This window comes from Sturnira hondurensis, unplaced genomic scaffold (genome assembly GCF_014824575.4).
Source record: "Sturnira hondurensis isolate 20B ecotype Veracruz unplaced genomic scaffold, ASM1482457v3 Scaffold0000867, whole genome shotgun sequence".
NCBI lineage: Eukaryota > Metazoa > Chordata > Mammalia > Chiroptera > Phyllostomidae > Sturnira > Sturnira hondurensis.
Genome location: NW_028073498.1, coordinates 1175691 through 1191470, shown reverse-complemented (window position 1 = coordinate 1191470; position 15780 = coordinate 1175691). Strand labels below are relative to the sequence as shown.

General features: G+C 37.5%; 1 protein-coding gene across 1 annotated transcript in view; it reads right to left on the bottom strand.

The window, feature by feature from the left end:
- SYN2 (synapsin II) overlaps positions 1–15780 on the bottom strand; it is a 185400-nt gene that overhangs the window by 43199 nt on the left and 126421 nt on the right. The window contains exon 2 of the mRNA XM_037050762.1: positions 377–434. Within this exon, the coding sequence (XP_036906657.1) occupies positions 377–434 (58 nt within the window). The remainder of the gene's footprint in view (positions 1–376; positions 435–15780) is intronic.

The following is a 15780-nucleotide window of genomic DNA, read 5'->3' as shown; positions in this document are numbered from 1 at the left end:
ACGTGTCCTCACCCAGCGATACCATGCCGCCAACAACATGGAACTGTGGCCAGAGTCCTGGGAAGACATTCCTCTAAGGTCTTCCTCAGCCTGAGAACCCCACATTGAATGAGGGCCCTAAGAGCCATACTACTTGCCTCTCTATGGACACCAGAACCAAGATAGAAAGTCAGCGAACTTGAAAGATACAGCCTTCAGGACTATGTCTCATAAAGAGAAAAACCCTGGGGAAAGGGTGGGGTGGAAGAAATAGCCTGGAACCCGGAGAGACACACTGTACTCCGTGCAGCAGAACTACATGGTTCACTCTGGGATGCCGAGGGGGATCAGTGAGGACTGATGATGCAAACGCAGCTCTGGGCTTCAGGCTGATTACCTGTTCCACTTTGATATCATAATCTCCAAGGACTTTTTTGCCCCGAAAGCACTTGGCCCTGGAAAAAGAAAAAAAAAACCACCCATGTATCAGTTTTGTATAAGTGTTTGAGGTCAGAAATTCACTGTTATAAAGTTGAGCCTAGAGCAGACAGAACCCCAGAATGACAGTCAAGACAGGCGTGTTAGGGTTAGAACCTGACTTTTCAGTTGGACAACGACTGGGAAACTCAAGCAAACCACTTCCTCTCCTTTTATGCTCAACTTATTCACCTACAAAATAAACCAAAGTACCTTTTTACTCTCAGGTTTTGTAATTTTGTAACATCTCTGGTCCTTTGGCTACCAAAGAAGTCTAAAAGTAGGAATTTCCCTAATATTATTCCTGGTGAAGACAAGGTCAGTCTTCTATAGTTTCCTTATCTTCCCCTATCTGCCATTTCACTCTGATTTTCTAGTTAGTTTCCACCTTTGGAATTTTACTTTTAAAGAAACCATTATCATTTTGCCTTTTCATACCCATACTTCCAAAAAGAGTGGGAGGATACCAGGAAAAAAAGGGGAGGATCATGAGGAAAGCTACAATAATTGAACATAAGAAAATGAGTGAAGCTGTTATACAGTACTTATTATCTTCCCATTTTTGTTATGGGTCTGGAGGAACTTCACATTAATGGCTTTATAGCCTCACGTAAGCAGACTGTGTTACGCTTGTATTTATATCCATTTCTACTTTGTCCTGAATCTACCCTCCCTGCCAAAAGATTTTATTACCTGCCCACTTAGGCTAGTTCTCCATTTGTAAAAAGGGCCTTTCCACACTGTACCCGTCAGCTAGGTTGGGCTTGCTTTTCCAATGTTTGAAATATCAAGTTAGCATATTTCACTGACCATTTGCTAAAGGTCCCTCTCCAAATTAAAGGAATAAATTAACATATTGGGCATCATGTTCTAAGAATTGTGTATTAGTTATCTTCAGAAACATCTCATTTAATCTTCTTAACAACTCATGAGACAGGGGAAAAGGTATTCATTTTTGAGATGAGGAAACCAAGATTCAGAGGAGGAAAATAGCATATACAAGGTCACAAGGTAAGTTAGTGACAGAGCATGTATTCACACCCAAGTCTGAGCCCATGACCTTGGCATTGCATGGTACTATCTCCCTCTGTTGATTCATTCTCTCCATCTTTACTCCCACCATTACAGAAACTGACTTGTTATGAGTGCTGTATTGCATGTTTTTTTCCCCATTTCCTTCTTCCGCTCAAAAGGGACTTGATGTTGTAAGCATAGTTCTACTACAAATACTTCCTATCCTGGTTCCTGTGAACTACCCAGAATGCCGCTAGGCTATTTCCTTTCATCTTTGGGTTCTGGAACAGTCTGTTTTAGGAAGTTGTCATTTGTCCTATCCAAGTCCCTGGCCACCCTCAAATTGTTCCTCAGAGGCACTCAGCCATCCTGGAGTTGAATCACTGAAGTCCATCCCCCCACCTCTGCCCTAATTCCTTACTAAGCTTCATCGGTTTCCTTCTAGGACCCTGTTCAACACTGATAGCTCAGTAAGCCCCTTGGGCAAGAGGCCTCTCACATATCCTGTCCCTCTGGCTACTGTTCCATCTTATTTATGGGTTTAAATAATAGTCTACTCATGGCAGAGTAATACAGATCTTGATACAGATGATAGTACAGATCTTGGACTCTGTATATGACTACAAAAAGGAGGAACAGAGTAAATGACTCATGGGTTCCTTTCTCGTGTTGGTTAGGTGTGCTACCTTGTTACCAGCAATGCTTTTCGGATGCTTCCTTCCATTTTCCATTTCAAAATAGCTCTCCTCTATGCGGTAAGTTCAGAAACATTAACAGTAGCTTTTCATTATGTACAATGCCTTGCATTTTCAAAGTACATTCCTAGCTTTATTTGTTCCTTACAACTCTGCAGTAGCCAGGTCAGATAGCATCATCCATTTAACTGATGGGGAAACTGAAACCCAAGAGCAGTTAAATAACATACTCAAATCACAGAACAATTCATAAGAGTTAAGCTTAGAAGTAAGAGTTTATATCTGGGTGCTGCCAAGTTTTTAAATTCACTCACTTATTTTGTGGGTTTTAAACACTAATATTGAAGTATATTTATAGATTCTGGCTTGGTTTAGCTGCCACTTCCTGCACCTGCCCATTTACCAAGCTGGCTAATGATACTGTTTTCAAGCCTTCTCCCCACCCCCACCTCTCCAATTATCTTAATGCCTTTTCCTTAAGGTAATTTGTCCTGTTAGAAATCAGTCTGTATTTCCTGGCTCCAGGTCACTGACCTCTCTTGGCTGAGCCACAATCTTATAAAAAAGGATCCAAGATGGCAGGCAGATGGGGCACAGAGCCTTCTGTAGAGAATAAGCATGTTCTCCCAGCTCCTGGCCCTTGGATGTTTTAGTTCCAGGTATTTTCATAAAAAATTGTGTAGCTTACAAGCAAGCAACAAAAGTGCTGCCTGATACTAAGAGCACTGTTAGGAGGCAGTGTGCTAGAATCCACAAGGGTCCTAGAATTAATTTGGTGGGAATCCTAGCTGTGCCCTTCCCTGTGTGACCTTAGACAAAGGCTTAAAATTTTTAGAAGTATGTCATATATTAAACCAATCAAAAAGCACATTAAAGGATAAAATGAAAAATAAGTTTCTCTTTTCTCTCTCATCAAATATACTCCCCATTATCAGTGCAAGCATATCATTCCATTATGGAAAAAATGTGTGCATAATCTGTATATATATATATATATATATATGCGCTTCAAATATGCATCATGCTACATAAACTCTCCTTTTTTGAACTTTGATTTTTACTGAATTTAAAAATACATCTTAGTGATATGTTTTCAGCACATACTGATGGACCTCTTTCTTAATAGTTGTACAAAATTCCATTTGAAGGTCATACAATAATTTAATCAATATTTTTGGGTGAGCATTTGGATCTCTAGTTTTGGGGTTGTTTTGCTATTACAAACAGTGTTACAATGGCTTACATTTAAGAATATATCCATGAAATAAGTAATGTATTTTTTCCAGCTGTACTGAAATATAATTGACAAATAAAATTGTATATAGTTAAAGTATACCCCATGATGATTTGATATACATGTTCTTTGTGAATCTGATTACTACAATCAGGTTAATTAATACACCCATCACCTCACATAATTATTTTTGTGTGTGGTAGAAATGTTTAAGTTCTACTCAGCAAATTTCAACTATACATACAGTACCATTAACTACAATCACTATGTTGTACATTAGAAGGACAAATAACTCATTGCAGACTTTCTAGTGCAAGGAATAGACACAGTTATAGTTTTTCCTGATACTTCCACACTGCCACCCACCAAAGAAAAAGATTATAGCACCCTCCCTGGTGTTTGAGAAAGTTATTTCACATCCCTTAGCCCCCCACCCCCACCCCCCACATTCAGTGCCTTGCATAAACTGGGGACAAAAAAAGATACTCATTAGGGATTTTCTGACTGGCAGTCTTGTCAAACCAATTCAAACTCACCCCCTTGTGCTCAGTCCTAAACAGAACCCAAGATGTACATCCTTGAAGTACAGACTAAAAATACCTAAGGGTGCCTGTGTTGTCAATTTCCCCCTATTGTAACATTTTCTTAACAAGCCTAGCAGCTGAGGATGTATGTGAGTTTAATGGCTTGGAGCTTCCTTGATGGATCATCTCCCCTTATAGCTAAAATGAATAGAGGATTCTAGATTTAACTCTTCTTACTCAAGGCACTGAACACCCTCATCAGTTCCCATCTTCCTGTCAAATAGGGCTTGTGAGGCTAAGGAGCATGATTTCAGAGACTTCTCCCTTGAGGCCACCTCCAAATTTAGCCTAAACTAGGCAAGCCCAGCTTAAATACCCACCTTTTATGCATTTTATGCATAGGATAACGGAGAAAGGTCTATAAATAAGAGCCAGGGTGCTGAGTTCAGGCTTAGTCCCACCACTGTTCAGCTCTGTGATTTTGGGCAAGTCACTGCCTGCCTCTCTGAGCCTCAGTTTCCTGATACATAAAATAGAGCTAATAATAATAGCAAATATTTGCTATGTACTAACCACTATTCTAAGTATTTTACCCTCAATTTATAATACTTGACTCACAAGTTTTAGTGAAGATTTAATGAGGCCAGATGAGAATAACTGACATTAAAGTGTTGGAAACTTGAAATGCTATGCAAATATTAATTACTATTAGGAAAATGCAACAAACATTTATATACCAGGTATTATAGCTCTTTTCATGTCACCACAGCCAACATAGCTTCTGCCTCTTCTGAACTTTCATCCTACTTATTGTCTGCTCATATTTGGCTCATAGCATCATTATCCAATACCACCTTCTAAATTCGGTTGTCTAATAATCTGTGACACCCCTCTCCTACCCCTAGCCTCAGACCACCAGACTGTGATTACATAATGCTTCAGAGCAAGGACCATTCATAAGTAAGCCATGGATTTTCCAAACAATTTGGACTTTAAATATTGGTTATGTCCTATTGTCATATTATATGCCCTGAGCTAAGGCCTGTGCAAATATAATCATTGTATCTGTAAATTTCCAACTCCTTCACCGAGCTGTGTACTTAGTAAGTTCACAATCAGTGCTTGCTTATTGTCTGGAGATGTTAGGAGTGATGGTTTTAGCTGGACAAAGGTAGAAAATCAGAAGAGGCCCTGTCAGGACTCAGTGGACTGAGCCTATCTCTGCAAGCCCAGAGATCTTCTCCTCTGTTCTTGTCCACATCCCAGGGTATCTATCATGCTCGATCTTCTCTATCCTTTTATACATGAAAATTTGTTCTTAATCTCCATCCATCCAACTGGAACTAAAGGATGTAAAAAGAGCCTGGAGTGTATATTCTCCCTAGGTGACTGAAGCTTGCACCAAGGATCAAAACCTCAAGCTAGAAGATGAAAGCACCAACAATGCATTCGCAGGCTCCAGATGACACTTAGGGAGGAGAAGGCTTTCTTAGGACTGTGGAACCTACAGCATAATAAATATAATACTTAGCACTGGTCTGGACATTTATCTTTAACATGGTGCTTCGTCTCTGGCTCACACTGTCTTAACTCAGGCCTTGGTCTTTTACCCAAGCATCTTCAGGTATCAAAGAAGTCAGGAAATAGTAGAGGATACCTATCTTCTATCCTATAACCAAAGGGTAAAATCAGGGCTGCTGGTCTTGAAGAGAATTTGTGAGCCTCTGCTGCCACCCACTGGCAAGATGTGGATGTACTGGAGACATGGCTGCAGTCCCAGCTGAATAGCCAGACTCGCCTGGCCCAGGGTCATTCTTCCAGGTGCTTATTTGCTGCTTTAAAAAACCATGCCTGAAAATCAATGGTTTCTTCTAAAAAGCATGTGTCCACACACCCCAAGCTTAGATAGTTGGCCTTCTGCAATCTGTAGAAAAAGGGCTGTGGTTTGTCAGTAAATTCAGCAACAATTTACTGAGCACCCAGTGGTAGGTGCTAGAAATGTAAAAGGGCATTAGCAGTTGCCAAGTGCACAAAGCACAGCCTAGAAATGGAGGCCAATATCCATATGGGTAATTGCTAAGGTCCCTGTTAACTCTTAGGATTTATAACTAGTATTCACATTCTCATCTTTCAACCTTTTCCTTAAAAATATTTATAATACAACTAAAACAACAACACAGGTTTCATATAGCTCAGAAAGACGTACAGTGAAAAGTAAGTTTCCTCTGCCTTCATGAAGTTTACATGTTAGTGGATAGCAGAAGCATAAATAATTATCTTAATACAGAGTATATAAGCTGTAGCAGGGGTACAAATAAGGGACTGTGAGAACCCCAAGGAGGGAGTTCTCACTGCCTGGAGAAGTCTGGGAAGACTGAGTTTTAAAGAAGGAGTAGAAATATGCCAAATAATAAGGAGGAAGCAGAAATAAAATGTGTGTGCAAAGGCACAGAGGCAGTTAAGAGCACAGAACGAGGCAGCAAACCAGCTGACTGCAGGGGAGAGCACTATAGGGTGAGCAGTGAGAGCTAAGTCACCTGAGAAACAGAAGAGACTGACAGGCAAAGAGCTTCAAATATCAGGCTGAGTAGCTGGGACTTAATGGTTAGCTTCCAAAAAATTTTTAGGAACATCTTATTATGAAAAAAGTCTACCCTGGGTAGCTATTAATATTTTGCCAATCTTTCTCATCTATCATCCTCAACTATTGTTGCTGAGACTATTGTTTGAGTGTTTCAAGGCAAATCCCAGATAACATGTCATTTCTCCTGTAAAATTTTAAGTGTTACCTCTAACTCATAATGGCAAATGTTTTTATTTAGGCAAAACACATGCAACAAAATTTTCCATTTTTAAGCATATAATTTAGTGGCATTAAGTACATTCATAATGTTGTGCAACCATTATCACCATTCCCAAAACTTTTCCATCATCTCAAACAGAAACTCTAGCCTTAAGCAATCACTGCCCATTCTTCTCTCCCTTCAGTTGCTGGTAACCTCCAATCTACTATCTTTCAATGAATTTGCCAATCCTACACATTTATCTTTCACAAACATTCAGCCCATAAAAACACCCTTGATAAAAACCTGTTGCTTGTAAAAAAGTAAAAGACAAAACAAGATCCCTGACAGAAAACACGTACCCACCTGAGACTTGAAGTAACAAGGAGTCACAATACATATAACAGTATCACACAAGAATACACAATACTGTATGGTCATTAAATGCAAAGAACAAATAGCAATTTATACTTTACACACCCTGAATCAAAAGGAAGAAACAGTACCTTTCCTACCATGTTACAGAGAAATGAGTTATTCAAGCCAATTCAGAAACTGCATTTTAGTAAATTACTTTTTAATAATAATTGTTTAATAATTAATAATTTTAACATCTTTATTGAGTCTGTACAGGCATACCTCATTTTACTGCACTTTGCAGATAGTTGTATTTTTATCAACATTAAAGAAAGACCTTCCATCAGCAAAATGAAAGCTTAGGTGATGGTTGGCATTATTTATCAATAAAGTATTTTAAAATTAAAGTATATATGTTGTTTTCATAGACATATTGCTATTGCACATTTAATAGTATAGAGTAAACATAACATTCATATGCACAGGAAAACTTAAAAATTTGTGTGACTTGCTTTATTGTAATACTCATTTTATTGTGGTGGCCTGAAACCAAACCCACAATATTTCTGAGATACGCCTGTATTCACGTTTTCCCAACTGTCTCCAAAAATACTATCAAAAATTTTTAAGCAGAGAGGTGGCATGATCAGATATGCCTAAAATCTGAGAGACCATTTTGTCTGTAATATGGAAGAGACTGGTGTAAAGCAAACTACAGTTCAAGATCATTTAGAGGTTGGTGCAGAAACTAGATTTTAGGACTTACTGTTTTACAGTTAAATGGCAAACCAATAGATACTAGACAGCACTCCCTAGCAATTCAATTGATCATTTGATCAGTTAGACCTAGAATTTAGAATCTATCTGGGAAATGACAGTGTTATTTAAAAATAGGATTTACTGAAGTGATAGAAAGTGGTATAGGATTCTCACTATAGATGTTCTGAAACAGTGACATAAATTAGAACTGAAATAGGACCTTACATTGGTAAAGGAGTTATTATCTTAAATTTGGACCTGTTATATAATTCATAAACTATAAAACTTTCTTTCAATACATGGAGAAGAAATGTCTGTTATGACTAGTTGGTTTAGGAATAAGAAAAAATAGAAATTGGACACTTTTCTGGATAAATGCAACATTCTGTAGCTGGTCCTTCATTTTATTAACTCAGTGATTAAGTTATTAAATCAAATGCTCTGCAACTAAGGCACTTCTTAGAAAACAAGGTGCATGGTGTCTTAGTTAACATTCGTATGAAGGATCTGGAAGAGAATGCATGGGGAAATTGCCAAGATTGCAGATGGCATTCGGCTCTTCCAGGGATTAAAATGCCAAACTGATTAGGGATAAACTGAAAGATGATGTGGACGTGGGCAGAAAAGTGGCAGAGGAGTTTTAATGTGACTAAGTGTAAGAAAACATATTCAGGGGAAATGATCTTATCAGAGCATAATGAGTGTTCAACTACAATCTAGTAAAGGAATCTAAAATGGCAGGAAGTTGTTTTCTTAAGACATCAGTCCTGCAGGATATCAGACAAAACTCGAAAAGATCAAGAAAGTGGAAGGTAAAAAAATGTTAGTTATCATTGGAAAGTTTATTGAAAACCCAACATAAGAGGTTTCTTACATTCTGACCAAGTACAAGCCTCAGTACTTTCATACTGTATTTGTGATACAGAGTATCAGGTCTACTTATCTACACACAAATGACATGATAAAAGTAGGAATGGCCCAAGGAAAATGAAACAGAACAAAATAAAAACACTTTGATTTAGGAAAGGTTGAAATAATGAGTCTTTTTTAGTCTGTAAAGGTAAAGATCCAACGGGGACAGAAGGGTGTGAAGGAGGGGAAGGGAACCTATGTGACTATATGCTTCATTCTTCCCAGATAACCAAATCAATCTTACTACATTTCACACCATACATGAATGTCATCTCAGTGTTAGTAGTTTTTAGGAAAATCAGGCTCAGATAAATTAAGTGACTTGTGTAACGGTAGGAGTTAGTAGGTAGCAGAACTAGCTCATAAAATTAAAACTCAGTGCTTCTGATGATCAAGTTTAGAGACTGTATATACTTCTTTAGATGGAACTATGCTCTATTCATTTTTGTATTCCCAATACCTGTCCTACTTTTTGGCACATAGTATATGTTCAGGAAATGTTTGTAGGGTTATTGAATTGAAAACAGCTAAACATTTGGAGTTTAATGCTAGACAGGGCAACCATGCACAATCTGATAGAGTCCTGGGCTTACAGATGTCTCGTGATACCAACTTAGTCCTCCAGAGTTTATAAAATTCCCTCAAGTGTTCCACAGGAAAGCTTCAACAGCCTTAGGTGGCAGATGAGACCCCTTAAGAAAAACAGCAATCTTAAAGCCCTGAAAATGACTAATCTCTGATTAGTCACCCCAGCTGTGACTTCAGTTGGGAACAGCAGATCACTTTTTCTGAGCAGATTTTCTGAAGGTCTCTATTTTAGGGAATAATTAAATGATGTACTAGCACAAGATTATCAAATACAGGGAAAAAAATCCTGTATCTCAGAAGAACACATGATGGGAAGATTGGGTGCATTTGTCTATAATTATAGTGGAGCTACAGAACAGAATGCTTTGGAGTCATGGAACAGATTCTCTTTCCATGACTGGCTTATAAAATTAAATCAGACTGATTTGATATTGGAGCAAAGCAGGTTAGTTATAAAGTTTACTTTGGAGAAACATCAAGCAAATAAAATTTTCAAAAGATATGGATTTATTTTATGCCCAATAAATAGGGTTCCTTGTATTGAAAAATATCCAAGTTTAACTCTAGTGCAGAGTCACAAATCACAGCCATAATCACCACTAAGCTCAAAGCTGCACACTTCTATCCAGCAGTCTAATACAAAAAAAAGTCCTCTATAATCTGGGCCTGCCATTTATTTTAAACTTATCTTCCACTATTTCCCTTACAAGATTGTTGCAGAGTCTTTATGCGAATTAGAAAAAGGCACCCCTTCCTCTAGGTGGACAATCCTGGCCCAGGGTAGTTGGCTTGGCAAGCAGAATGTGGAGCTATGGTTCATCTCCCACTTGTCTCCTTAGTCCATGCTCTTGTGCTATGAACAACCTGAAAAAGCATATGTAGAAACCTGTGCCTACTACCATTCAGACACTGAATGGTAATACTAGATCAATCTTCTGGTCAGACACTGTTTTCCAATTACCTCTTGTCAAACTAATGCCTCTGTCCATTGGCCCACTTAGAAACCACCCTTTTTTCACAGCAGCCAAGATATGGAAACAATATACACGATGGAATACTATGCAGCAGAAAGAAAGAAGGAGCTCCTACCCTTTGCAATAGCTTGGATGGTTCTGGAAAGCATTATGCTAAGTGAAATAAGCCAGGTGGTGAAAGACAAGTACCATATGATCTCACCTATAAGTGGAACCTAATCAACAAAACAAACAAGCAAGCAAAATATAACCAGAGACATTGAAATGAAGAACAAACTGACAGTGACCAGAAGGGATGTGGGAGGAGATAATGGCGGGGGAAGGGGGAAAGGTTGTCAAGGAACACGTGTAAAGCACATATGGACAAAGCCAAAGGGGGGTAGGATTGAGGGTGGGAGGTGGAATGGCTGGGGTTGGTGGGGAGTGGTAGGGTAAAAATGAAGACAACTGTCCTTGAACAACAATAAAAAAATAAAAAGTAAAAAATAAAAGTTTAAAAAGATATGGAAACAATCAAATGTCTGTTGATGGACAAATAAAGAAAATGTGACATATACATAGAATAAAATATTCAGCCTTAAAAAAAAAAGAAGGGAATCCCACCATCTGCAACAACATGGATGAATCTGGAGCCCATTATGCTAAGTGAAATAAGCCAGACTCAGGAAGATAAATACTGCAAGATCTCATTTTTATGTAAATCTAAAATAGAGTAGAATAGCGGTTGCCTAGGACTGAGGGAGAGATAAATGACAAGTATTGGTCAAAGAATCCAAAGTTTCAGTTATGCAAGATGAGTGAGTTTTGGAGATCCAATGTACAGCATGGTGACAACCGATAATAATACTGTATTATATACTTGAAATTTGCCAAGAGTTCTCAGCATACACACACACACACACACACACACAAGGGTAATCTCATAGGCTTTTTATGCATCTATCGGGATCATGTTCTCATATGGTGGAGAGACAGAAGAGCTCTGGTCTTTCTTCCTCTTCTCATAAGGACACCAATTACATCATGGAATCCCAACCCTCACCATCTCATCTAAACCTAATTACCTCCCAAAGGGCCCCACCTCTAAATACCACCACATTTGGAATCAGAGCTTCAACATATGAATTGGGGGACTGCAGCCACAAACATTCAGCCCATAAAAACACCCTTGATAAAAACCTGTTGCTTGTAAAAAAGTAAAAGACAAAAAGATCCCTGACAGAAAACACCTACCCACCTGAGATTTGAGGTAACAAGGAGTCACAATACATAAAACACTATCACACAAGAATACACAATATTGTATGGTCATTAAATGCAAAGAACAAAAAATAGCAATTTATACTTTACACACCCTGAATCAAAAGGAAGAAATAGTACCTTCCCTACCATGTTACTGAGAAACGAGTTATTCAAGCCAACTCAGAAACTGCATTTTAATCAATTACTGAGTGGTACAGCACAGTGGAAAGAGTATGGATTTTAAAGCCAGCCTAACCTGAATTTACATCTCAGTCCTCAACTTACTACTTGAACTTGGGCTCTTTACTTCTCTGTATTTTCATCTATAAGGTAATGATAATACCTGTTTCTAAAGTTTGTTTAGATTTAAATGACCATGTCTTTAATGTATCCTTCAAACATGCTAAACTTTACATCTCTTTTGGGCTTTTGCACTTGCTACCGATACATCTTTCCCCCTAGATCTTTGCACTATTCAAGTCTCAGCTCACACATTACTTCTTCAATGACTTTTTTTTTCTGACTACCGAAGCTTACTCTAAACCTACCTTTGTCCCACCCTGTATAAATAGCTAAGCATCATGGAAGCATAAGAAAGTTTTATTTATTTTTGTCACCTTACTGATTCATTGATTCTCTCTGTGATACTTCATCACCCAGGGCATGGTTCACATAGCAAATTGCAGGAAGATAAAAAAAGAGTTCTTACCTCATTTTGTTCTCATTAGCAAAGGAGACTTGACCCTCTTTTCCTGGTCCAAGTGCAAACTGTCATAGCTGGTATTATCAGCCTACTCACCACCATGGTTCTTCAGAAACATCCTTGTACCTCAAGGCAACAGCACTTTGGATTTCCAAATCCAAACCCAGGTGGTACATTCCATTCTACAGTTTTCCAACTGGCACTAATTCAGGGGGAGATGTTACTCAGCAGAATAGGCACTAAGGTCTGAATTTTGGCAGGCTGGAAGAAGAAAGAACTGGCACTTTCCATAGCCTCCTAGTTATGCCCAAGTTTAGCAACATGGAAGCACACATGTTCTGAATGGAAAAATGGACATTAGACACTATCCTCTCATTTTTATAGGTGAGGAAACTGAGGCTTAAAAAGGAAAGTTATCCAACATCTAATGGTGGGAACCCTGTGGGAAATGCTGATCTCTTCTGAATCCAACGTTCTTTCTATTACACAAAGTTTAGTCTGGAAGGGATCTGGACAGAAGGTCATGCTTTAGTATAGAAGCACAACATAAGTGGTGCTATTTTGACTCCCTTCTGCTCAGTGAGTTTGTCCATCCTTCAAGGCAGTTACCTCTAATGCTCCACTGAAATGCTCTTCATATTCAATGAGCCAAAAGGAATGGTTTTAAAAACCAACGCAAACTGATTTGCCTGAAAACCCAGTTCATTTTATCCTTAGTGTTTGGATATATTCCTATGAAAAGGAGTCTATCATTCAGTGCTGTTATAATAAAATGTATTGCATAAAAATTTAAAAATATTCTCATCATTTATTCTTTTAAAAAGATTCTTCAGGTTAGGTACCTAATTTTGTCCACAGTATGCAAAGCACTGGTTGGTGGGGTTGGGGCAGGAAAGTAAAGACTATAGACTTTGTCCTAGCTCTGGCACAAAGAATAAAAATAAAAGTGCTATCAGAAATATAGTAGATTAATAATTCTAGAGCCCAAATACCAGAACTATATTAACTACAGTTAAGCTAATAACTAATATTTGCTAAGTACTTAATAAGCAATGGTTGCTGTGCTGATATTACACATCTTATTTCATTTAATCCTCAAACCAATCAAGTAAGGGAGATATAACACTAGCTGCTAATCTTACAGATAAGATAGATAATATAGATAAAATAATCTTATAGCAAAGGCACAGAGAGATTAACTTGCTTAAGGTCATATAACTACTGAGTGGTTTCAAGACCATGCAAACTGACTCCATTAACAAGATCTTATTAACAACTTCACAACACTTCTAAATATCAAATTATTAAAAAAAGAATTTTAAAAGATGATTCATTTTTAAAAATGTCACAAGGCATTAATAATTTCTAAAACACTCATTTTTATGCATGCTTTATTTTAGATTAGGTAGAATTTTGTACTAAAAACAACTGAGAGTAACAATTTCTGTTACTATTTTAAAATGGCTTCCTAGGAAGTATGACTTCTTTGAAGTAAGAAACATCCAAATCTGTAGAAAATTTTCATAAGAGTTTATTTGAGCCATACTGACGACACTCCTTGGGAACAAAATCTCAAGTGCTCTAAAGAATGACAGTTTTGCAGTTTCATTTATGTATTTGGAATGAAAGAAGGAGCATTAAGGTAGACTATGTAAAGGTGGGAGGAAATCAAGGTACAGGATAGTTATCGAGATTATGTGCTCCCTTAAGGGTGGTTATGCCTTCCTTGAGAGGTCTGAAAAAGAATATTATTTCTGGCATTTCAAGGGTATGCTATCCTAGATGCACAAAAATAATAAACAGGGCTTGCTTAAAACCCTTTTCCTGGGGGATAAACGGTAATGGGAAAAATACAATTAAAATAAGACGATCATAAATAAATAAATACTCAATAAATACCTTTTACTAAAGCAGTTATAGGCCTGGGGTGTGACTACCCACCATGATCTGCCCATTTAGGAATTTATGATCAGATCACCCCATAAGGTTTCTTTTGGTCACCAAACTTATACATAAGTCCTTTTTTATCCATAACTTTTGTAATAAAAATGGATACTTATACAAAACAGTACAGGAAACCAACACCTGTAGATACAATTTGGTAACTTAATAGTCGGCCATTATAAATATTAATCCTCTCCTTCTTTCTCACACCTGTTTTTATAGAAAAATCTTTTCTTTACCAGACTTCTAAATATTCTCAAACTCTTGAAATTAAAGTTTTAAGTTTCTTTTTAGTTAAGACATATATACTTTAAATTCCTTTATTTCTCTTATCACACCTTACAGGATAAAACACCTCTTTAAAATCCCTTGTGTTCAAGGCTGACAGTGACCAGAAGGGAGGGAATTTCAGGGGAAATAGGGGAGGGATTTAGAGGAACATATATAAAGGATACATGGACAACAACTGAGAAGGGTGGAAATGGGAGGGGGGAGCACGGGGGGTGGGAAGGGATGGGAGTAATAGATAAAATACTGTACTTAAAAAATAATTAAATAAATTTAAAAAAATTAAAAACAAAATCCCTTGCGTTCAATGGAGATTTGTTGTTTGATGCATATAGAGATTCAGTTTGGCAAGACTGAGTTCTGGAGACTGGTTGCACAATACTGTGACTATCTTAGCACTATTCAATTGTACACTTAAAAATGGTTAAGATGGTTAAATGGTTAAACAGTTAAATTTTTATGTGTATTTATGTTATGTGTACTTTACCACAATTAAAAATAAAAAATTCATTGTACTCTTTTAGAGTTAGGATACTTAAAACTTCAAAGATAATGATTTAGAACAGATCAGGTCTCAAACATTGTACATATATGATTTTTCTGTTTGTGCTATTGTATAGAGAAAGGAATGATAAGTTCTGATTATAGGGTGAATGGGAGAAATTTTGAGTAGCTTTAGAATTCATGTGGATTAAGGAGGTTTGACCACATGGTTTCTGAAGGCATTTTCTGGCTCTGGCAGTATCCAAAATAAACAGTAAGGTTTCAACATGTGGATGTGGTATGGAAAGGGTATTTCAAATAGAGAGTGACTCAAACAAAAGTACTGCAGCAAGAAAGTATAATTTACAAAGCCATGCTAAGTGGTAGTGCAGTTACGATATAATATAGGGTATGCATATGGCAGAGAGGAAGTGACAGGGCAGTGGGGATGAGGCTAAAAAGGTATGATGGAGCTAGTTCTTGCTTCCTGGTTTGCTAGTAACCAGGAGAGGGCCTCTGAAGACCTTTGTAGCCAGTAATTTGGAATTTAGGGGGGAATAAAACATAAATCTTGACAGTACTCCTGAAAAGAGATTTCTACTTAAATGTTTTTTCTCAGATTCTAGATTCTGTACCTTGATGATTTTCATAAAGCAAAAATCCTGAGGTCAACAGTAGCTTTTCCCTTTATGTCAACAATTCTGATACATGACTATGTTTCTTGAATGGCTCAAAGACTTAGTACTCTTGTCTATCATTCATATGAAGGAAATTGTTTTTAAAAACTAATTTTAGAGACAGAGAGAGAGAAACACCAATATGTT